We start from the raw sequence: 26,196 nt of genomic DNA, 5'->3' as shown, positions 1-26,196 counted from the left end.
GGTGAGAAAGGTTCCAATGAAACTCACACAAAGAACTGTGAAAAAGGATGATGGGGGAGGGGCATTGATCTCTAAGTCCATATGAAGGAAATAACTGGATATATTCCAATGTTAGAAGCCAGAAAGCAGCTAATTTTGAAATAGGCAGTATGGTTGGTTTAAGAGAACACTGGATTTTGAGCTAAAGGATCTGGAATTTGAATCCTGGTTCTTTTTACTTGTCTGATATGGAAGAAATCCTTTCACTTTCCTGGGCCTTTTCTGTGAAATGAGTGAATTGGACTAGTTGCCCTTTGAACTCCAGATCTATGATCCTATGGCCATTTAACAAACATTTATTAAGTACCTATTATATACCACTGTGCTAAGGAGGCAGCCTAAATAAAATCTCATGGCAGGAATGGGGAAGAATCTTTTTGTATTTTATCTTTATCTTTGTATCCTGAGTGAAAGAAAATACTCAGGAACTGAGACTGGCAGGGGAATACTTCAATATAGCTTTCTATGGGTCTGCATTTCTAACAGTTAGCCCCAGCTAGAGGTATATATCTAGTAATACAGCAGATGTTTGCTGAAACCGGCTAAAATGCTAGGATTTTTCTGGAGAGACCAAGCCCAGAAATACCAATAATCCCAAGCACCCAGAGCCAAACTCCTTGAAGTTATCACCAAAGCTTCAGGGACTCTTTGAATCTCAAAGTTCTGGAATGAGTTAATGTAACAGGGGTTTCTAATTCTAAAGGCTGAGAACACAAGAAGTTGCACAGTCCGTACTTATTGCCTCTGAAGGAAAGAGGACCAGCAATAAGTGTCTACAGGTGTACTGACACACTTGGAGTACACTTATGGCTGGAGGCAAGGTAAGATTGTAAACAAACCCCAGGAATAAATTAAAAAGTAATCCTATTGTCTACATTTTGAAGAGGGTAGCCAAAATAGAGACTCTATAATTGTTACAGGAATACACGTGAGACATTCTGATGTAGAAGAAAAAAACATTGGACTCATAATTTTGTCTAGGGTTACTTAGAGCACTTAACCTTAGTGAGCCTTATCCGTAAAATGGGGGCAATAATCCCTAGTTTGACAACCTCAAAGAACTTGTTGTCAGTATCACACACTTAGAGCAGGCATGGATCTTAATGGTAATCCAGGTGAACCTCTTAATTTGACAGATGAAGAAAATGAATTCCAGAAAAATTTATTAATGATTTGGATAAAATTTTCTAGTATTGTTCTGAGTAAAAAAAATCACCATCCAGATTCTTCTAAGGAGGCTATTGATACAAGGGACAATTAAAAAAAAATCTCATGTAAGGTTTTCTAGTGTAAGGGCATTCAAGACATATATATTTTTTTTGTGCTAGGGGAGTTGGGTAGTTCTGCCATTCATCCTACCAGTGGGCTTGGTTTGGAAATAGACTGCTAGAAAGACTTGTGTGAGCTTAGAAAAGACTGACTATGCATCAGTGATCCACTGTCATAACTTCATATCATTTTATATTATCTGGGAAAATTTTGTAGCATACAGAATCACTAAGATGTCTGTCTGCCTCATGTTTAGGTCTAGGCATGTGACTGTTTGGGAAATGACTGGTGAGTCAGTGGAGAAGGAAGAGAGCTGAAGCTGTCTACGGTATTTATAAACTCCAATTTCTAGTTCTGTAGCAGAATACAGCATCATTTTGACAGGCTGTTCTCATGGGAAACTTTCAGTTTCTATAAGAATTTGATTATGTTCACATGGACAGGGGCTTTAATTGATGGGTGTCCAATTGAGGAGAATCAATTGATAGTTCTCATGGGAAACTTAGATTTTTTTTAAAGATTTGATTACAGACCTATGGACATGGACTCTAATGGAGAGAAATACAACTACAGAGATGAGGACTGGTAGGGTGTGGGTTGGGGGGAGTATGGCAAATGGAATAACAGTTAAAAAAAATTAAGGGATTTTTTTAAAGCTCTCCAGATCTGCGATTTGACCATGTTCCAGCCCTGTAACTCAGCTTCAGAGGGGATTTAAGGCCACTGACCTTGCATGGAAATGGACCAGGGCTCAATGAATTAAGAGGCACCATTAATGTGGCAGAATCTCAATAAGTCTCCTTTGTTCCCAGTTGTCTCCATGTGTAATTTCAAGGAAATACACACATGCTTAAATACTTGGCACTGATTGGTTAGTTACCTACAGTTCATCAAACATTTCTTTGTAGTTTTCCTTCTAAGTAAAACACTTATTTTAAAAAACACTTTAAACATTTGCAAAAAATTTATTGACCTCCCATTAAAAGAAAAAAATGAAACAATCCTTGCCTTCATTGCCATTATATTCCACTGAGGAAATGACTTGTTCAAAAGCAGAATGGGCTAAGGAATTCCTCCTCAATGGAAACTCTTTAGGCAGAGTTGATGACCACTTACTTGCAATAGGTTCTCAGGAGGATTTTTTCAGGCATAAATTAGATTAGAAGGTTTGCTGTGTTCCCTTACAGTTCTAAAATTCTGTGATACCACATACCCTTATAAGTACAAAGATTGTACTGTATATAAAATGTAATTTCAAGAGGGACAGGACATTAGAAATTGAGGTGGAGGAAAATCAGAAAAGGTCTCATTGAAGAAATAGTAATTGGATGGTTCTGTGAAGGAAGTTAGAAATTCTACAAGGCAAAGTTGAAGAGGGTATACTTTCCAGGAACAGAGTACCACCTGGACAAAGGCATGTAGGCAGAAGGTAAAATATCTCATGGGAACAGCTATCAGACTCATTTGACTAGAACAGAGACCATGTAAAGGTGAATTATATGATAAGATCATAAGTTCTAGAGTTGCAAAAAACCTCAGTGGTCATCTAATTCTAGCTCCCTTCTACTTGAGATGAGGAAATGGAAGCCATAGACTTCTCAGAATTACTAGAGATATTAGGCGACTGTTTCAAGGTCACACAGGTAGTATCAGAAGTGGGATTGAAACATAAGAGTTCTGACAACCAAACCAATGTTCTTTCTACTTTATGAATGGAAAATCAATATTATGAATCATTTTGAGTATCTTGAATAATTCATATTAAAGATTCCTCTTTGAAATAGTCAAAGATGACAAACCTTTGAGTAAAAATGTGATAGGACTATACCCATCATACAGAAGGATAAGACATTCTATGAGATCCAATTGAGGATACAGCAGATAGGTTTTTATTAAAGTAGCATTTGAATAAAAATTGTCCTAAAAATTCTGTGGTTTCATTCCTTGGTCAAATTCCCTTCTTTCATACCTCAGAGTAATGCATCTGAAAAGCTGATAAATGCACATTAAGAGACTATCAATGGTATTGTCAGCTAAATTCTATCAGAGAGAGCTCAAGGCGACTGGGAGAAGGTTTGACAAAAACTGGGTTCTACAAATAGAACCGAAGGTAAAACTCCATACTTTGGGGTATGTGCTGGGTAAAAGAATTCTATGATGACTCCCTGCTGATTGCTGTCTTCTAAACGAATTTGTTTTGGTATTCCTCAGTATTTGCCTGTATTCTAGTGTTTCCTGAATTGGAAGGAACATCATATAAAACGATCTTAAAAAAACTGGTCTGACCATGCTGCTCTGCTCCTCAGAAATCTCTTCTGGTTCCTTCTATTAACCACAAAGATAAAATACAAGAATCTTTACTGTGGCATGGAGAGCTTTTTAAAACCAGTTCTGGCCTACCTCTCCAGCTCATTCAAATCTCTTTACAATACTCTACAGCTAAAAGGTCCATCTCAATGTCTTTGCATGCACAGGATATTTCCTATGCTTGGAACACCCCCCCCTTCACCTCAATCTTGACCAATCTATGGATAGACTCACTATGTACCAGAAATTGAATTTCCCTTAAGGTTTACCTCATGTATCACCTTTCCTCATTCCCTCTCTATTAAGGCTAAATTTTAAATTATCTTTTATTTGCTTGCTTTTATATTTATAAATATTTCTTAGGAGAACATAAACTCTAGGAAAAGGACTATTTTGCTTATTGTTTTTCTTTAGTTATCCATGATGTGGACACATAGTAAACAATTAATTATTGAATGAAATTGAAGAGGCTTATGGAATGGGACCTTACATGGGTCTCTTATCATATATTCAGAAAATAGTCCTGTATTTCCATGTAGTAAGAAAAATCTCTATCTTGATGTTCAGTATAAAAATTATGGAGTCTAAGTTTGTAACTTATCATGAATCTGGATCTTGGATCTTTTGATACTCTTGCTCTAAATAGAATATCTTTTAAAATTAATTACATGTAAGCCATAAGGTTCTGTTTTCCCAATTAACCATTTCATTTGCTTAAGAAAACAGACCACATACCAAATAATAGAGGTTTACTTCCCAGGGGAGAAGTAGTCTTCTCTTAGTTTCTGCTCCCAAAGTTGCAAGAGCCTCATCTAGTAGCAACTAGCTAGTAGCAACTCAACAGCTATATTACAGAAACAAAATATAATGGATTAAGGGAGAAAAATGGGAATGTATCCTGATATAACTCACAATAATAGCATGCAGTAAAGTAGCATTTTAATTACAAGGTATTTTCATTCATACTACCTTTTTTTGGTTTTCCTTGCACCTATGAAGTAAGCCTCCTATTTTTGTAGATGAAGAAATGAAGGCTCAGAGAGGTCCAAGGTCATCCAGCTAGTATGTGCCAAGCCTTCTGACTTGAAGGCCACTGCTTTTTCTACTATGAACATGTAAACACACACACACACACACACACACACACACAGCCTCTACTAATTTTTTCTTCTTCCATTGGCAAAGTTTCTTATCTTCTATTTGTCTTAGTCAAAGATTGAATTGAGGTGATGTCCATCAATTGGAGAATGGCTGAACAAATTTTGGTATAGGTTAGTGATGGAATAGTATTGGGCATTAACAAATGATGATCAAGATGACTTCAGAAGAAACTGGAAGATCTGCAGGAACTGGTGCAGAGGAAAATAAGCAGGACTGGGAGAATATTATACACAGTAAGAGCAATATTGCATGATGATCAACTATGAAAACCTGGTTACTCTCAGCAATGCAATGATCTGAGACAATCCTGAGACATGATGAGGAATGCTATCTACTTCCAGAGAAAGAACTGTTGGATTCAGATGGATATAGAGCCAAGCACACTATCTTTCACATCAGTGAATTTATAGGTTGTGGGGGGGGGTTGGTTGGGTATAAGTGTGTTTTTTACAATAGGGATCAATATGGAAGTGTATTTTACATGATAAAAAAAAAAAGAAAAAAGACTGATGTGGAAGCAAGTCCAAGAGTAAAACTGAGGCAAAAACTTCCTTCTTCAGACATCAGAGAGTATTTTGTTTTGCAGCTCTCTAATGCCCTTTTTAATTAATGTTCTGTATTATTATTACCTATGTCTGTAATTTATCTACTGATTAAAATGTAAGATCCAGGAGGGCAGAGACCATATTTTACCTTCCTTTGTGCCTCCTCAAATACCTAACACAGTATTCTACACACAATGCGTGCTAAATAAATGATTGCTGAATGAATGAATGCAGCACACTTTCAAATCACAATTTTGCCAAAAGAAACCTTCCTAGAAATGTTTGCCATCCATCTGTTTACTCGCTGAGGAAGTGTTGTTAATTACCGACATGAGAGTGACAAAGAAAGTAGGTTCCACACTTCAGAACCTTGCTATCCAAAAATATCAAATGCAAGGATAAAGACCTAGCCTTGGGAAACTCAAACATGAAAATAACAACAAATCCCTCCCCTAACTCCAAAAGCTACACAATAGAGCTCTCATAGGAGTCTATTTCAATTTCAATTGTCCCAAGACAATTGTTCTGGGGCTCCTTGAGTCTCACCTTGTCCTGACTCTGATGTACAGGTATAACACTGTGACTACTTTCCCATGCCTCACATTGGAGCTCACTTATCTTTATTACAGTATACCTTTTACTCACTTTCTGAATTTTCCTAATCTGGTCAGAGAGTGTGTCTAATAGTCGGGTTTTCAGGAAGTCCATAACCTTGACCACTCGGCTGTCAATGTAGTAACTAGAATGAAAAAAGAAAGGAGAATCAGATAGAATGTAGCAAAAGGGATCACAAATACTTTTTTTTCCCTAGCTCATGATCATTGGTGTTGATTTAAAAAACCTACTGTACTTTGCCTTTGAGATTGTTCTAAAAAAAAAACCCCACTACTTCTCTATTTCTACTTCCAACTTAGTCTAATACAATAATTTTTCAGTTTTAGTCTATAAAATATACAGAATTCTATAGAAGCTGCTACATGTGTCATAATAAAAATGAGACCATGGAGAAGTTTACTTTTTTAGGCAATGTAATTTTTACACAAAAATATCACAAAGAATTATTTCATAACAGAGTTTTAAATGGAAGTAGGAAAAACTTGCATTTAATTTTTTCCTGATCACTATAAGTATGTAAAGATATGTAAAAAAAAATCCAAAAGCATGCTCTCTTCTTAGTGTAGCTTTCTAGCCATTCTAATAAGCTCATTATCAGTGATATTTCTATTTGCACAACACCAAATAGTACTATATGTAAATATATTTACACTTAGATAAAAATATGCACAAATGTATATCTATAAGAGCTCTTTTTATGATGGCAAATAACTGGAAAAATTATGATATATGAATGTAATTGGATTACTTTCATGCTGAAAGAAATGAAGAAAGAACTGAACCTGGTAGAGTATGTCTATAATCTCTGATATTGGAGAGGAGGATGGGGAATCTCTTGAGCTCAGGTGTTCTTAGCTGAAGTAGACTAAGTCCTTCGGATGTCTTTACTATCTATCTCTGTACCACCAATATGGTGAGCCTCCAAGATCTTATGGCCACTAGGGTGACTCAGAAGAATCAAACCAGCCCAATTTAGAAAGGAAGCAGGTCAAAGCTTCCATGCTAATCAGTATTGGAATCATATAAGAACAAGTGATATAAGGAACTGATTCAAATGGATAAGAATAAGACCCATTCCCTAACTGATAAAAGGTCAAAGTATATGAGCAGGCAGATCTCAAGAGAAAAAAAAATAATTTGAGAATTACAAATTAAAACAACTCTCAGGTTCCACTTCACACCCATCACATTGGCAAGATTAACCAAAAAAAAAAAAACAAAAAACAAAAAACCCAACAACAAATGTTGGAGGAGCTTGGGAAAAGAGAAAGTTAATTAGTTCAGTCATTTTGGGAAGCAATTTTGAACTGTCAAAAAAGCTACATTCATGTACCTACTTCACTTCTAGTTTGAGAGAGATAGAAAGACTGTCTCAAAAAAAAAGGAAAAAGGAGGGGGAAGAGAAAGAAAAGGATAGGAGAAAGAAGGGAGAACAAAGAGAAAGAAATAGAGAAGAACAAAAAAAAAGAAAAGAGAAACCTGTGAAGATTTATTTATATTAACTGATGCAGAGTAAGATGAGCAAAATCAGGAGAATAATTTATTCTATAACATCAATATTGTAAAAACAAATAATTCTGAAAGACTCAAGAGTTACTGTCAATACAATGGTTAACTATGATTCTAGAAGGCCAGTGATGAAGAATGCCACACAATTTATGGAAGAGAGGTAAAAGACTAATATTTAGAATGAGATTCATATTTTAGGATATGGTCAATGAGGTATTTCTTTTGCTTGACTCTGCTTATTTGTTACAAATGCTTTACATTTCTTTTTTTTTTTCTTCTCACCCAAGATATGGGAAGGGAGAAGAAAAAGGAAAAAAAATTCTTGATAATTAGAGGGGAAAAGTTCATATGGGTTTTGCCACCTTTATGTGTAGAAACTGCCTTTATGAAACAATTGAAATTTTATATTCTTAAAAACCTGTGCTGTGCAGATGATTGTTTAATTTCTTACTATAAGACATTTGTTCAATGTCTTTTTCTCCTCATTAATTAGCACTTTAAAACAGTCCATTCCACTTCCTCCATCAATATACCCACTATTCACCTCTGTCTCTACCAGGTCTCTCAATCTGACATATGGATTATGGAATTGGGAGGTCTCCCTTCATTTTACTGATGAGGAAAATGAGGCTAATATCAATTAAATGATTTTATCAAGGTCACATAGATAGTAAACATCAAGGTGGACATTTGCTCTTTAGTGGTCCACAATATCAGAGACTTCTGATACATTTGCTTATTCCTAGCTTCCAGCTCAACCAGTGAAGTTATTTTGCCCTAAGAAAGCACTCTACCTCCCTGAGACTCCCTGCTGGCTGAGATCTGATCAGGAGGCTGTGTTCTCTGGGTCCTATATCTGGATTTTGCCATAATTAGCCACTTGTGCCCATTAGTCTTTTATAATATTTAACGAGGAGAGTTAGCTATTTCTTAGGGCAGCTGGTTTTGTTTACCCCACCCTTTATTTTAAAAGGAAAAACCTTTGCCCCTCATTATCTGACCCCTTCTTTTATTTCAGGTAATTGCATTAGAGTCAACTTCCCAAAGTTCAGGAATTTCCGCATCTACTTTGTTGCCTCCTGCTCTGTGGGGAGGAGCTGGGGAGGAGGGGACAGTCTGCTAAGAATTATAACATTCAGCCTGCTAGAGGAAGGCAGGTATTCCATAAAACTGGGGCCTTTTCCACTAAAGGGGGGAACCTCAGCAAGACAATAATTATAAGAACTATGTTAGACCTATAAAATCTACTCTGACACTTCTAATCTAAACAGTAGAGGACTGAAGAGTCCCCATAAAGGTTTATAAATGGATGCTAGTCCCTCTAACAAAGTGGCCTGCCTTGGGCTTGTATAGAGGAGCAGTATTTCTTCCATTCTCCCTAACTTTGTGATGGCTCTGCTTCTCTTCTACCTTCTTTAAAATGAGATTGTCTCTTTTTGCATCCTGAAATTTCTACTAACTCAAAATACTCTAAAAGAATGAAAGCCATTTCAAAGAAAGCCTCACTTTCCTCTCCTGTAAAGAACACAAAGGAAACAAATTAGAATGGAAAGTTATCAAAATGTGAAAAAAAAGAAACCTCAAAAGTTCACAGTTTTTCAGATGGAAAAAACCCCTGTGTACTAAAAGACCTCTTAAAGTATTGATAATTGTTGTATTGCTAAATTCTAAGACTTTTCTCTCTAATTCTAGTTCTAACAGTCCGACCTTGAGTATAAAGGTCCAGTAACACAAAGATCTTTTCTCCTCCTTTCATTACAGAATATGAAAATTTTCCTATATAGTGAGATATAGTTATGTTCTGCTGATTTGTTTTTTCTTCTTTCTTTTAAAATCTTTATTACAAGGATAACTTGTTGAGTAGGGAGCACCAGAGGAATAGATTCAGAAAGGAATATGATGTGAAGACCAAAGATATTAATAAAAAGGTTCTTTTACGAAATATTGTTTCCATGCCCCCCACTGAAACAAGTCTTCATTAATCATTTTTGCCTGACACATAGTAGGTGCTTCATAAATGCTTGCTGAAAGATAGATACAATAAGTTATAATTAAATTAAAGATGGGGAATTTAAAGAGAGGTATGCTTCTTTGGGGACATGAGTGATGTCAACTGATAACTATCACATTAAAATTCATACTACATTAATAAGTCAGAGGACTCATCCATCAATTATAAATATTATTACATCTTTTCTGAGCAGTGAGGTGTTATGTAAAACTCGGTGCTTAACAAGTACCAGTCCAAGGGATTTATGTTCTATTTACTGTTACTAATGTGTTTTATGTACCATAATATGCCAGCATGGCCCCCGATTTTTTTTCTGCAATACATTTTACTGTTGAAATGGGAGGTAGAGTGAGTGAAGGCAAGCAGGAGAAGAATTATGGGCTAAAGTTATTTTCTGGCATCAAAAGCAGCTTGAACATTATCCCTGAGGAAGAATGCATGGTTGTCAGCACCAGCAATACCTTGAATAAAGACATAGGTAGCCTTTTAATATAATAGGACAATACCTGAAATTGCTCTGTGGCTGGCATCTGGGGTCTGTATTCCTCTAGTAATTAGCAAAGGCTTGTATCAGAGGGTAGTTAAGATGTTAAGGTTTTATTTTCATCTCCATAAAAAAAGAAAAACCAAATACCTTGCAAAATAGCTACAGGAACATAATTTGTCTTTCCAACTCGTTCTTGGGCCACAGTTGGGTCTCACAAATCACAGAGAAATAGTAAAAAAAAAAAATAAGGACTCTTGCCAAGATTTCAAAATGAATCAGAAAAGCTTGCAAAACAATGCTCTTCTATGCTTTTAGTAGGGAAAACACCTCAGCATTTTGAGAGGAAGACCTCTGAAACAGGCAATTTCAGATCTACCTCCTCCTTCTACTCTCAAGAACAAGAATAGCAAATAAACTTGAAAGTTAAGCAAGTGAATCCCTATTGCCAGAATTTGTTATGCAAGGTTAAGGTTGGGGGTGGTGGTGGGCACAGAGAGAACAAAGAAAACAACCTTCTATCAGGTTCTAAACATTACAAGGTTCAGAACTGCAATTGCTAGCCGTAAAGGGTCACTGGAAGAAGCAGTAAATTAGAAGGAAGGCAGTGAATTGTCTCAAAGAAAAGACAGGTGCCATTTTCTCAATTAGACTTAATAATAGAAATTTTTGCACAAACAAAACCAATACAACCAAGATTAGAAGGGGAAAAAAACTGGGGAAAAATTTTATAGAAAGTGTCTCTGACAAGAGCCCCATTTCTCAATTATATAGAGAATTGAGTCAAATTTATCAGAATATGCCATATCCCAATTATAAATGGTCAAAAGATATAAACAGGCAATTCTAAGAAGAAATTAAAATTATCTTTAGTCATATGAAAAAATGCTCCAAATCATTATTAAGTAGAGAAATGCAAATTTAAACAACTCTGAGGTACCACCTCATATCTATCAGACTGGATAATATGGCAAAAATGGAAAATGATAAATGTTGGAGAGGATGTGGAAACTGGGACGCTAATACACTGTTCATGGAGCTATGAACTGACACTACCATTTGGAGAGTAATTTAGAACCACGTCCAAAGAGCCCTAAAACTATGCATACGCTTTGACCCAGCAATACCACTACTAAGTTGATATTCCAAAGAGATTTGTGTTCCAAAGAAAAGAGGAAAAGCCCTACTTGTGGTGGCAAAGAATTAGGAACTGAAGGGATGTCCATCAATTTGGGGAATAGCTGAACAAGTTGTGGCATACGATTGTAATGGAATACTATTCAGTCATAAAAATGAGGAATAAAAATTTCAAAAAAATCTGGAAATACTTATATAAAATGATGAAAAGTGAAGTGAGCAGAACCAGGAGAATGTTACATAATGTATGATGATTAACTGCAAATGACTTAAATATTATCAGAAATGCAAGAATCCAAGACAACACCAAAGGGATTCATGACAAAAAAGGCTATCCACTGCCAATGAAGGAACTGATGGAGTCTGAATGAAGATTGAAGCAGAACATTTTTCACTTCATTTCCTTAATGAGGTTTTCTCATATAAGTGATATGTGTCTTCTTTCACAACATGATGAATATGTAAATATGTACTGCATGATAGCTTATGTATCACCTATATCTTGCCTGCCATCTTGGGGTGGGGGGAGGAAGGAAGAGTACATGAATAGCAAGGTGTCAGAAAATTATTATTAAAAATTATATCCACATGTAATTGGTAAAAATATTATAAAGAAAACTTAAATAGTAATGGGTGAGGTTATATAAAACTGTAAAACTAGGCATAGGAACTAAAGGAGAGTATTATATGGGTTTCAGCAAGCAGCACCTTGCACCTTTTTTGCCTCTTATAGCATCACTGTATTATAGCACAATTATTTTTACAATAAATATCAATCTTTCGTTTTTACATAACTTATATTTTCCTCCCTTCTTTCAGAGAGCCACCCTATACATATATGAAAAAAGAAAAAGAGGAACAGGAGGGGAAAATCACCAAAAAGGAAACATATAAAAGTCTACTAATATATTGCAATATTTCACATTTGTGGACCACCTCCCCCCCCCCCATACACAACTGTGAAAAATAGTGGGATGGTACAAATGCCTTCTCTTTTTTAATTTGGGGCCAAGTTTGTTCTTTGTAATTTTACTGTGTTATTTCAATTATTTAGTAATTTTTGTTCTTTCCATTCATTTTGTTATAGTCATTGCACATATTGTGTTCCTGGCTATGCTTACTTCATTTTGCTTCAGTTAGTGTTTTTCCATTCTTCTATTCATCATACATATTGTTTCTTATAGTACAGTAGTATTCTAAGAATTGGCAAGAGAATTAATACAAAGTCATTTACCAAAATTTTCTTAGCTATTCCCCAAAAGGCATCTACTTTGTTTCCAGGCCTTTGCTACCACAAAGTGGGCTGTAAATAGTTTGGTATTTTTGTATACACTTAAAAAAACTCACTTTAGCAGTGAACTCCTTGGGATATATGCCTAGCAGATGAATCTCTATGTTAATGGGAATGTATATTTTAAGCTACTTTATTTTCCTGTTTTCAAACTGTTATCCAGAGTATCTGAACTGATCCCTCCAACATATTGACTATTCCAGTCTTTGATTATCTTTTCTAATTCCTAATTTTCTAATTTTTCTAATTAGAAACTTAATTTCTAATTCTAATATGAATATCAAATTTTTAAAATCTCAGGGCTTTTAAATTTTTAAGCCCTCTTATATGAAATATGAAAGGATCTGGAACATCCTTTCATATTGTTGTTAATGCTTTATAATTCATTTGAGAACTCTGTATTCTTATTAACCACCTTACCTATCAGGAATGGCTTAATCATATATTTCTGTTAATTATCTTATATGCCAAACTCTTATTTGAGAAATTTGATATAAATATTTCCCCCTTTTAACTGCTTCCCTTCTTATCCTTGATGCTTTTTGTTTGTGAAGAAACTTTATAATTTCATGTAATTGAAATGAGCTCCTTTTTTATTGTAATCACTTCATTAAATATTCTATAGTACAACTGAAACTTTGAATTAAAAAAAAAAGACTCATACTGAATATGGAAGTAAAGGAGGAGCAATACAAAAAGCAAAGCATAGTTCTAGGACCCAGATCCCTACAGTTCAGAATGAGCTGATGCCAGGGATAAACAGAAAGAAAGGACAACAAAAAGGTGATGAGTGTGTCCTGATCCGCAGAAAAGAGAAAGATCAAAGGCAGAGACAAGGCCATTGCTTGGGATAGAAGACATGATAGTATCAGATGACAGAGAAAATATAGAACTATTCAGCTCTACTTTAGCTTCTGTCTTTTCTCCCATGAAGACTTGACAAAACAAAAAGAGCAAATAGGAAATGGAAATCTAATATAAGTAAGGAGATAAGAGAACATCGCACAATCCATGATGAGTTCAAGTCACCAGGTCTTTGGCCTGGACACTGAAAGAACTGACAAATGCAGTGGCCAAACTATTGGTAGTAATAAGCGAAACTCACTTAACAAAATTCTAGAATGCATTATTAAACATCTAAACAGTGAACATGTTAAAAAAAAAAAGAAGTGGTGATCACAAAGAGCTTATGGAAGATAATATCATATAATAGGATAGATGTGGAGCTGGGCGTGACCCCCAAAACTCTCTCATGCAATTCCCATATTTTACAGATAAGGAATCCAAGGGCCCAGAAAAATTAATTAACTTGCCCAGATTCACATAGGGAGCAATTTCAGAAGTGGTATCTGAAACCATGTCTTCTGACTCCAGTCATGCCTTTTCTATTGTATCATGGAGGTCATGGAATATTAATTTCATTTCATTTTTTGATAAGTTCATTAGGCTTATGGATTGGGGGAAGTCATCTGGGATGATATCATATAATTGACCTAGACTTTAGCAAAATATTTGACAAAGTCTTTCATTGATAACCTTCTGGATAAGGTGGAGAGAATGAAAAATGATAATACAGTTCAATAGAACCAGACCTAGTTGAATGAAAGATAAAAAGATTGGCCATTAATAGATATCTTGATGTCAAGGTGGGTAGGTCTCTAGGAGAAAGCTCCAGAGATCTATCCTTCAGGCAGTTAATCTATATGCATTTATTTACATGTTTATTAAGAACAGGGCACTGTATTAAGTTTGAGAATACAAAGGTAGAAGTGAAACAGTTGATCCTATGCTGGTGAACATTTTTTAAAAATGATGTAGATGAAGGCAGATCTACTGTTATAATTAAATATATAATTAAATTAGCTGAAATGTTACAGAATCTTAATTATTTTGCCACTCCTAATCATAGGATATTTTATATGTTGCCCTCTAGGATGGAAAGAAAGAACCTGTATTGCCATGTTGTGTATTGAAAATGAGAAAAAGAAAAGTTTAACCACAGTTAATGAGAATACCTCTCTCCTACTTAAGATAGTCCCTATTAGTGTTCACATGACCAAGAGGAAGGGGAAAAGTAGAAAGCAAAGGACTTTGAGATTTCATGGAGACTATCTCTAGCCACTACAATACTGTGATTTCCCAGAAAAGAAAAGACTATTTATTACTGCTCTGTGCATTGTTTTTCTTCCTCTGAAATGAAGCCCTTATCCTTTTCAGAGCTGAAGAAGATCTATGAAGTCCCATTCTCCCCTATCAAGTTCACTTTCCATCCCTGTCAACTCAGATGTTTTTTCTTTATGAAAAGCAGTACAAGGAAGGATCACAAAACCATTAACCTCTGGCCTGTTTTTAAAAGATTTCCCCTTGAGAGTATATGTTAGACACTTCCATGTTTTCCTAGGGCTGAAATTGGCCTTTGGAAGTTCCATAGCAGCCAAGAGTCAGTTTGGGTTAAGCAATTAATATAGTCGTGGTCACTGGCATTTACAGAGCATCTTTCTGAAAAGAGCACTAAGAGCCCTTCAGAAAAGATTGGGAACAGGCATCATTTTCTCCACTTTCACAAATGAGGAAGAGAAAAGGCCAGGGTTTTATTTCAAGTCACCGTGTTGGACAGAGATAGGTACTTAAGCATAGATTTTTATAGATTCTTCCAGCTGGAAACAACCTTAGAGCTCATCTGTTGGACCATTTTATAGAGGAGGGAACTAAGGCCCAAGGGGAGAAGTGGCCTGGCCACAGTATTGATAGCAAAGCTGGGACAAAAGCCCAGGTCTCCCAACTCTGCTCACTTTTAAGACCACACCATACTGTGATTGAGGAGGCATGCTACTGATCTCTCCCCTACCCACGTTCCTGAAACTCTACCATTAGAAAGTCATTCCTTCAAATTATGTATTATCTTTTCCAGATAGCCATAAAAGCCCAGACTCAGAATATTACCCACAAAAGGAATGGTAGGCTTAAAATGAGCTAAAGGTCCTCAATCTCTTCTCATATCTGGTCTTGTGACTTTACTGGTGTAACAAACTCTCTCCTACAATGTAGAGCAGTCATTATTTTCCAATTTGCAATCTTAGAGAGTTAGCTTGGGCACAAGAGGTTAAGTGATGTCTCTGGGCACACAGTATGTGTCAAAGGAAAGATTTGAAACCAAGTCTTCTGGACTCCAAGACTAGCCCTCTACCTACTAAACCCATACTCATCATCATTATCATCAGTAGTAAGATAATTATTCCAATATTTATCTTGGAGATAAGAAAACAAGTCCAGAGAGGTGTCCTTAATTGCCCAAAGCTATGTGCCTTGAGAGTAGTTAGTGCTAAAATGAACACTAGAAACCATTTCTCCTAATTCCTAGACTAGTATTCATTTTCTCCACCACTCTCCACACTCTTTCATTTGTCAGATGAGGAAACTGAGGCAAATAGCTTCAATGATTTATATACAGCTAGAAAATAGCTGGGATTTGAATGCAGGTCTTCCTAATTCCAGACCAGAACTTCTGGGCACTGGGTTACTTATCTGCCTAGGTTATGAATTGATACAATACTTCAATTTCTCTATGATGTGCTGTTCTACCCTTTGCGGTAATGGTGCTCCTTGACTCTGGGGAGAAGACCAAAAGAAAGTAGTGGGAGAAACAGGTTACAGGGAAATTAGGAGGGATAAGGAGTTGGAAGAAGAAGTTTTATGCCAGGACACTTGACAGTCAACATTTTTTGAATCCGTACAAATATACCATGAACCAGGAATAGGGGAACACTGCCTTTGATTTCTGCTTCTCTCAATAACTGTAGCTCCAGAGAAAAGTTGTTAGATTTCCTTTTTGTGAGCTATATACTATTATACCATATAGCAATGTGTTTTCAAAATTTGGAAGGGACTTGAACATTCTCATCTGTTTTTCCTTCTCAGTACATAAGATCCCAGTGAAATAGAAAAGGAGTTCAGAAGAGGTAAATCTCCTTCTGGCATTCAGCCCAGTGAATAACACATAGTAGGAGCTTAATAAATGTGTATTACTTTCCCTTTCCCCTTATTATTATTGTGAAATTATTTCCAAAAATGTAAGAAGAGATCCAATGGTAGATATATTAAAAATGAAAGAAAGTCCCAGGTATGGTCAACTTTAGTGAGTCCTCATGAAGCAGGAACCAAGTTAAGAAAAAGGGAGAAGACTTATATATGCAATTCAATAACCATTTGATAGTAGCCTCATTAAGACTAAGCCATGCTATCTGCTCCCAATTTCCTTCTTGCCTACTATGTCTGTTGGTTTATTTTTTTAAGTGAAGAGAGAAGAAGGAATTGGTGAGGCAGAGAAAATTGTAGCACATAGGGGCAAGGGGAAGAAGGGAAGGAATGGAAATGTGTTAATGAGCTCGAGGGACCCTAGCAGGGAGCAATTTTCAACACAGGATTCTGATGGGAAATTTCCTCTTTAACAGTTTGAGTTGATGACAGGTTCAGTGCAGAATTGCAGAAGATCTGGGAATATTTTCTTCATTTGCATTGGGCAATTTTCTGCACCTCTACAAATAGTGCCAAGTTCTACATGCATCATTTCATCCTGTTTTGTTTACAAACACAAATTCTAAAAGTGAAACTATAGGGACAGGAGTCCAGAGATCTACCTTCTAGACCCTGCTCTATCACCCTCTTGCTTTATGACTTTGGGCCAGCCCCTTCACACATAGTCATGAAGGATGGGTGGACATCAATGGGGCATGAGCTGTATCAGTGGAGGGAAATCACCCTTCTTTTCCCATGCAATTGTCACAAGGATCAAATTGTGTGGCCTCTGGGCTTCATGTTCCTCCTTTGTAAAAATAGAGGAGTTGTATTAGATGACATCTAAGGTCCTTCTTGGTTCTAATGATATATGATTATGAACTCTGGACACTTAAGTTCTGGTTTTGCCAAAGGAAAGACCTTAATGTAGATCTGAAGGGGGGACTAATTTTATTAGTGGAGTAGTGGAGTCTTTCTTTTTTAAACAGGTCCTCGGCCCCAGATGACAGTTAACTTTTCAACATGGGTTTCTAATAGCAAATTCTGTTTAAAGCTAATGACAATTAGAGGACAGAACTTCACAAATTCTTACCTGATGAGAGGGGACACTAGCTGGGTCTCTTGCATTTAGGTTACATACAGAGCACCAACAATACTTACTATTTCAGTGACCTCAAGTAGGCTATTCAACCTTTTGGGATTCCCCATTTTGATATTTATATCATGAAGAAATCAGACTACTTAATCTCGATGGTCCCTTCCAGCTCTAAACTAAACTAAACTCTAAAATCCCATGGACAATCTTGGGCATAGTCATCAATCATTCAGGATTGAAGGGACCTAAAAGATCATTAAGTCTAACCAATTAATTTTTTCATAAGGAAACTAAGGCCAAGAGAAGTAAAGACCACATATTTTTTAGAACTAGGACTCAAATTTGGGTTCTCAGACAACAACTCCAACCTTCAAAATGTTATTCTTGTTCAGTTGTGTCTTCATGGCCCCATTTTGAGTTTTCTCTCTTTTTTAAAATTTTAGTCAATTGAAAACATCATTCCTTGGTTACAAGAATCATATTCTTTCCCTCCCTCCCCTCCTCCCACCCTTCCCATAGCCAACGCGCAATATCACTGGGTATTACATGTGTCCTTGATCAGAACCCATTTCCATGTTGTTGGTGTTTGCACTAGGATGATCACTTAGAGTCTATATCCCCAATCATATCCCCTCGACCCATGTGATCAAGCAGTTGTTTTTCTCTGGTGTTTCTACTCCCACAGTTTTCCCTCTGAATGTGGATAGTGTTCTTTCTCGTAGATCCATCCAAGTTGTTCAGGATCACTGTAATGCCACTAATGGAGAAGTCCATTACTTTCGATTGTACCACAGTGTATCAGTGTCTGTGTATAATGTTTTCCTGGTTCTGCTCCTCTCGCTCTGCATCACTTCCTGGAGGTCGTTTCCAGTTCACATGGAATTCCTCCACTTCATTATTCCTTTGAGCACAATAGTATTCCATCACCAACATGTACCACAGTTTGTTCAGCCATTCCCCAACCAAAAGGCATCCCCTCATTTTCCAATTTTTTGCTACCACAAAGAGTATGGCTATGAATATTCTTGTACAAGTCTTTTTCCTTATTATCTCTTTGGGACACAAACCCAGCAGTGCTATGACTGGATCAAAGGGCAGATAGTCTTTTAGTGCCCTTTGGGCATAGTTCCAAATTGCCCTCCAGAATGGTTGTATCAATTCACAACTCCACCAGCAGTGCATTAATGTCCCGACTTTGCCAGATTTTGAGTTCTCTTGGCAAACACACTAGAGTGGTTTGCCATCCTTCAGATCATTTTGCAGATGAGAAAACTGAGGAAAACTGGGCTAAATGACATTCCCAGGGTCACAAAGCTAGTAAGAGTCTAAAGCCAGATTTGAATTCATGAAGATGAGTCTTCCTGATTCTAAGCCCAGGGCTCTATCCAATGCCTCTTTTGACTCCCTTTGTGTGATTATGCTTGTGTAAATACTTATACAAGACATATAAATAGACACGGGTATATGTTTGCATGCTCACACACACACACACACACACACACATGAATGTTAATTTGGGAGTCCCACAGGAGCACTTTCTTGGTAATAAGGGTCCATTTGCTCAGCCTCTCCACAAGGTTTTGTCCTGGCTTTTCCACTACAGGTCTATGACCTTTTGTGAGTCACCTTACTATTGTGGTACTGTGTTTTCTCTTCTGAAAAATGATAGCCAAGAACTACACTCAAAAAGCTTTAAAATCCTTTCCAAACTCCAACATTTTATTAGGCTCTTACATCTGGGCTGGAGCATTAGATCTGTAATACATTATTATGTAAAAGAGGCCAATTGTGAATTTTAACAATTACCTCGACTTATCCCTGAGTGCCATTTACCTCTTAAGCTCTAACAATTCTGTATTTGAAAGAAATGACTACATTCCTTTAAAAATATCCTATAATTCAGGCTTCTTGCTAAGTCACATTGCCCTTTCCTGTCATTACTCTAGAAGAGACCGTGATATAATTTATACATGTTTATATAGCTCACCTGGTATTTTAAAGGACATTGTTAATAAGGGCTATGAATCAATGTCTTATTTGCATATTTTGTCAATTATTTATGACTTGCAGAGATTTTTGCCAATGAATTCTTGCATTATCTCATATCATCTATTACTTGCTGAACAGGCTGTGTACATAATGAATTTAATTAAATTCAATAGAAATGATGCTGACGAGAAAAAGACGACATAATTACATGCTAATGACAGCTATGTTTTTAGAATGTGTGTGAGGGCAAGAATTAAATTCCTCATTATCTAGTAACTTTGTCGAGGCAACAATCAAAGCATGTAGATTCATAATGATCCTCGAAACTCTTATAGCTCATTTGTTTCTTTTCTTAAAATAATTTTCTCTATGACAATGTTACTAATAGCTCTCATTTACATAGCACTTTGCAGATATAAAGTGTTTTACATACATAATATCACTTCCAATTTGATCTTCACAAAAACACTGTGAGGTAAGTGGTGTAAATAATCCTATTCCAGTTTTACAAAGAAACTGAAGCTGAAGGTGGTGATCACAAAGAGGAGAACCAAAGGTCATGGAGGTACTGAGTGATGAAGATAGTGTTCCTAAGTCAGGCTTTTTTACCCAAATCTTGTGTTCTTTCTATTTAATTCCATTAACTGACAATTATCACTAATACAATAGAAAAAGGGAAGGATGATAGGTTCTCCCTCTAAAACCCCCTCAAAAACTCCAAACACTAACCCTATATAATTATGTACTTATATTTACATGTCAAGACCCATGATGTCACTGGTCTTCTTTGAAATGAAGGATGAACAACAATCCAAATATATGCCTCTCCTTTCCCTCCTCAGAAAGCCAACTCTTATGACAATCATTTCAACATTAACAATTATAAAAAAGTAATTCTGAGACAGAAATCAATCAACATATCACCTGGGTCTAACAGTATGGACTACAAATATATTCATAACACTCAGAATCCTCCATTTGGACAAAGAAGAAAGTTGCCGTAGTCATCTTTTTGAAGAAGTAGCCCATGTTACTTGGAATTCAACACAATACTAATGTGATTTAACGATAAATTTCATTGGAGGACTAATGAAAAATTCTATTTAGGATCTCATTTCTCACCTATAGGAGGGTCCCTGTTTGCTTGGGGGAGGGAGCAAGAATGGTGGGAATCATGGGAAGGAAATGATTATTTCCTCTTAGAATTAAAAATAAAGGGAGGAAAGTCTGGAATAGTTTGACAGGTAACATCAATTTTTAGGAGAACAGATTCCAAGGGGTTTAGAGTAAGAGTAAATAAATATAATGTAATGTCCTAAAATTCTATAAGCTAAGTCTGGTGATGAGGGGATAGTTGGCAAATTCTAAGGAAGAAAATTCTAAACTCATAGAAGGGAAGTTTTGTTCTGTTTTTTTTTTTTTACCCATTAATATTTTATTTTTTAATTGAACTTTTTTTATTTAATTGATTAATTTAGAGTATTTTTCCATGATTCCATGATTCATGTTCTTTCCCTCCCTTGTTCCCCCCCCTCACCCCCACCCCTGTAGCCAATGTGCAATTCCACTGGGTTTTACTTGTGTCACTGAACAAGGCCTATAGGAAACAGTTCTGAGGAGATCAAGAAGGAGTTTTCTGAAGAGAATGGCATGACTGTACCCCTTCATGATCAGATGTTTCTCTTTCATTGTTTATCACCTTTGCTTAGACTTGCATCACCTCAACTATTTTAGTACGAATAGCTGAATGATCTGATTCTTTTCCTTCACTGACAATTTCAATAAACACTTCTGGCATTATTTGAAACACACATAAGATAAGTGACCTGTCCAAGGTCATACAACTATAATGTCAGAAATAAGTATTTGAACCTGAATCTTCCTGTCTTTCAGCCTAGCACTCTTTTCACTGGAGAGAGCTGGTAGAACAGTAGTTATAATGCTGGGCTTGAGGTCAGAAAACCCCAGGTTCCAATCTGTCTCCAGACATTTATAACTGTGTGACCTTGAGTAAGTCACCTGATTCCTGCCTCAGTTTTCTCAACTGTAAAATGTACATAATAACAACACTTCCCTCACAGAGTTGTGGGGCTCAGGTTCTCAGCACAGTGCCTAGAATGCAGTGGGTGCTCTATAAATGCTTATTCCCTCTCCCTTTGTCTTCCCTCTCTCCCCCTGGGCCACCCTGTCTTAGATGTGAAGCTAAAAACGTAGTATGATGTCCTGAAGAATCCTAGGCTTAGAGTAAGGAAGATCAAGATTTCAAATCCTACATCTAACACTTACTAGTTGTTATGTCTTAATGTCTCTGGGTCTCAGGAGACTAGCTAGGACTTATTTATGAAGTCATAAGTAGATCATGAAATCAATCCCAGATCTGTCAAGAAAAATATTTCCATATCTCTGCCTATCCCTCAAGGTCCAGTTGAGCTATCACCCTTTCCATGAAGCCTCTCCTCAGCCCCTTAGGTGAAGGCGTTTGGTCCTTTTAAATGTTTGTAAATCATTTATCTGGGTCCTTCTTTTGCCTTTACCATATTCCACCTGGTATACTTTTCTTTGGTGTTGTCAGTCCTAACTAGAAGGCTCAGGTCAAGGTCTGGCTCAGTTTTCTTCAGCATTTTCTCCAGTGTCCAGCGCTAGTGTCCTATGCCGTACTTCAGTAGTTTTCAGTTGCATTTGCCTCTTTGTGACACCATGTGGGGTTTTCTTGGCAAGGATACCTGAATGGCTTGCCATTTCCTTCTCTAGTCCCATGCAGAGTAGTCACTTAATAACTGTTTGTTAACTTAAACTAACCCACTCTAAGGGAACATTATGCATCATTTCCCAACACATGGAAATAATTAGATTAATCCATATGCAAATTATACCCATCCTGCCATTGATGACCTTGAGCAGATCACTGTCCCCTTCTGCTTCTTGGTTGTGCAAAATGAGGTGACTGGGCTAGATGGTCTCTATACTCCCATTTTCAGATGGGGAATTTGAAGCTAGGAAGAGGTAAATGATGTCATGGAAGAAACACAGATATTAAGTGTCTGAGAAAAAATGTGAACTCAGATCTTCCTGATTCCCACATCCCACATGCTATACATGAGCCAGTTGGTGGTATAGTGAATGGAATGCTGGCCCTTAAGTCAGAAAGACCTGAGTTCCAATCTAGCTTTGGTCACTTAATAGCCAGGTGACTTTGACCAGATCACTTGACCTCTGCCATATTTTCCTCAGCTGTAAAATTGGAGTAATAATAGCATCTATTTTGCAGGTTATTATGATTCTCAAATGAGTTAATATTTACGAAACCACTTAGCACAATGCCTGGCACATAGTGGGCACAATATAAATTCTTATTTTTTTCCCTCCAGCTCTGAGATTCTAAGTCCAACTCAATTTCCATGTTCTCCATTCTCCATTCCTCCTTCTCTTCCTGAACTCTAATTGTAATTAATGTCAGCCTAATGAATATGAACACTTAATGACTCTAAATTTCACATATAGCAGGTGCTGCGTAACTAGTAGATGTTTAATAAATATTAGCTGGATGATCCACCCAAGTGTCCCTTCATGGTGAGCCAGGGAAGGGCACAGTGGATAAAGTGTTGGCTTGAAGTCAGGAAAACTCATCGTTCTCAGCTCAAATCTGACCTCAGATACTTCCTAGTTGTGTGACCCTGGGCAAGTCACTGAAGCTTGTTTGTCTTGATTTCCTCATCTTTAAAATGAGCTCAAGAAGGGAATGGCAAACCACTCCAGTACCTTTGCCAACAAAACTCTAAATGACAAAGGCTTTAGACAGTGCTCTTGGTATTAATAAAATGCTATATATGGCATAACACTCATTAAATGTATTTTTAAAAAGAGTCAGTCAAAACTGAAAATGACTGAACAGTCACATAATGGAATTCTGGGTACAATATAAAGCTGTAGAACAGAGTAATCATAATAATAACTCACATCTAGCACTTTGCAATTTACAAAGTACATTCTTCAGAATATGTCCATCGTACAAGAACTATGATCCCCATTTTACAGATGAATCAACTGAAAGCTGGAGAGAGGTTATGTGACTTATCTTTGGTCATATGGCTAGTTATAGTAAAAAATCAGGAGTCAAACCCAGGCCTCTGATTCTGAAGCCACACTTTCCTGCAAACACCACTTTTCCTTTCCAAGTATAATAATTTTCAAAGGTACCCTCATTAGCCATATGCATGATAGCTCTATACATGAACTCTCCACTTAATTTGGCCACATATCTTCCTTGTAAGGGCAGATCTCCCACTATCGTTGGCTCAGCGTTGAAAGATACTACACAAGTCTTTAGTTCTAAACTCCTTACTTACTTATAGAATTTCTCAGTGAACACTTCCGGGGAAGGAGAGCTCTCGACTGATCAAATCAGTTCATTCTAATTTTGATCGGCTCTGACTCTTCCAAAGTTCTTTGTCTTACTTTTGTCTCCTGATATCTTCAGCCTATGTGATTTGCTAATGAAACAATTCGACAACTCTATCCTATACTGAAACAATAGACCTCAGATTCATCTTTCACTTTATGCTATTTAAAAAAAAAGAAAAACCTCATTACTAATTATGACTTTAATAAAATTATTAAATAATATGTGTTTATATTATTTATATTATATGTTATATAATTTATATTAAATATATTAAATAATAAATAATAAAATTATTAAAACTAAATTTTATTGGCAACTATTTGCAGGTAAACCTTTCACATTGAGGGGGGTTAGTTAGGGGAGTAGCATCGTTGTGATACGGAAAATCTGCATGAAAATTTGAGGCCCTCTCTTTATACCAGAGAAGAATCTGAATTTTTTTCTTTTTCTTTTATAATACCTTATTGTAAAATTTGGGTTAAGAATTGGCTCAGAGTTTATATGTTGGTCAGTGTTAAGATATCTCTACATTTTGTGCCTTGGTGTGCTGTCTGTTGACTTTTGTATTCTTTTCACAAATGCTAACTTTTTATTTATTTTACTTTAATAAAACAACATATTTTAACAAAATATGTTGATATTACACAATACTTATTTGTATATCTTTCTGAGTTTCTAAACTTTTTCTGTGTTGTCTGCTGGGGTGTATTATTTGTGGCTTCCCATTTAATTTCTTAAGCTGACCTGTGATAGGTTGCAACTGTAATAGGGAAAGTCACTATGTGGAAAGGGTATCTGTACATTTAAATAAATGCACTTATGTGCATAAAATCGCATAACTTTTCAAAAAGTCCCTTAAAATCTCCATTATACTTTTTTGTCTGGTTATTCCCAGTTATTTTTCCCCTTGTATGGTTGTAACTAGTGTGTATCTTGTCATTGTGGTTATGCTATTTTTTCTCTGAATTATTTCATAAAGATCCTTTAAGGTTTCTTTTGCCCTTATACCTGTAGATCTTAATTATAGTTTGATATTATATTTATATCACATTTTACATAGCCATACTGCTTGCCAATAAAGTTAACCCCAGTTTATTTGTTTGACATTGTTTTTCAGTTACAAATAATGCTGCTATAAAATTATTTGAATGGAGCTTTTTAAAAAATAACACTATTAGGGCCTGATGACTTATTTTGAGATGACAGTAAACTCTTATTTGCCTATACTCTCTTCCTTAGTGGGCTCATCTTTTCCCACTCCTTAAATTTCTTCTACATAGATCACACAAATACACACACACAAACACAAACACAAACACACACACACACAGAATTCTAATATCTTTTCAAACTTTGGTATTCCATCACCAGATCTATCTTGGGGCATATCCAATTGAACGTCTTATCTGCATCTCAAACTCAACAAGTCTAAAATGGAATTCACGTTCTACTCTAAAACCATCTTTCCTCCAGATGTCCCTATTAGTTGCACAAATCTGGACAATTCAATTAACCTTTCTCAACCTCAGTTTCCTCATCTGTAAAATGGAGATAATGATAGTATCTGCTTCACAGGGTTATTGGAAAGATCATAAGAGATAATATAAGTAAAGCCGTTGCAAACTAATGTAAAATATTTATTATTATTTTTCCCACTGACCTTTCTAGGCCTATTTCATATTACTCATCTACATGCATTCTATATTCCAAGCCTATTAGCCTACTGAATATACTCTGAAAAACAATTTCCCACCTCTGGGCCTTTGTATAGATTTTCTCCCATGACTCACCTCTCTGCCTTCTGGAATCCTTAGCTTCCCTCAAGATTCCATTCAGGTCCCACCTCTGATTCCAAGCTTTTGCTTATTCCTCTACACATTTGTGCTCTCTTCTTCCTGAAATGACCTAGTCTTAACTTATTTGAATGCATCCCTCCAGTCAAGTGTAAACTCCTAGAGGGAAGGGATGGTTCCTGATTTTTTTACATCTCCAGAACTTTGCATGATTTGTACCCCTAGTAACGCTTGTTAATAAATCAATCATGTGAATAGTCCTTAAAGTGGAGCAACCCAACAATTACTTCTAATTCTTGGCTGGTTCTTGCCCATTTCTTTACATAGATCCAACAAAAAGGAGTTACTCTATTTTAAAAAGGACAAGTATTTCTATTTAAAAAAAAAACAAGAAAACAAAATAGACTAAAAGTCAATGAAGGTGGTTATAAACTATCTAGTAGGTTTAGGTTTCACTTCCCCAAAGGCTGAAATCATGGGCCATATGGCAATGAGAGTCCTAGAAACATCTCCTTGAAGATCCCCTGTCTTATG

General features: G+C 36.3%; 1 protein-coding gene across 1 annotated transcript in view; it reads right to left on the bottom strand.

Moving 5' to 3' along the window:
* The window catches only part of HPSE2 (heparanase 2 (inactive)), a 753,270-nt gene that overhangs the window by 232,579 nt on the left and 494,495 nt on the right, over positions 1-26,196 (bottom strand). Inside the window, exon 7 of the mRNA XM_056801127.1 lies at positions 5,967-6,060. Coding sequence (XP_056657105.1) covers positions 5,967-6,060 — 94 coding nt within the window. The remainder of the gene's footprint in view (positions 1-5,966; positions 6,061-26,196) is intronic.

Source organism: Monodelphis domestica, chromosome 1 (genome assembly GCF_027887165.1).
Source record: "Monodelphis domestica isolate mMonDom1 chromosome 1, mMonDom1.pri, whole genome shotgun sequence".
Lineage (NCBI taxonomy): Eukaryota > Metazoa > Chordata > Mammalia > Didelphimorphia > Didelphidae > Monodelphis > Monodelphis domestica.
Note: the sequence above shows the minus strand (reverse complement) of the source record. Positions and strands in the feature narration are given on the sequence as shown.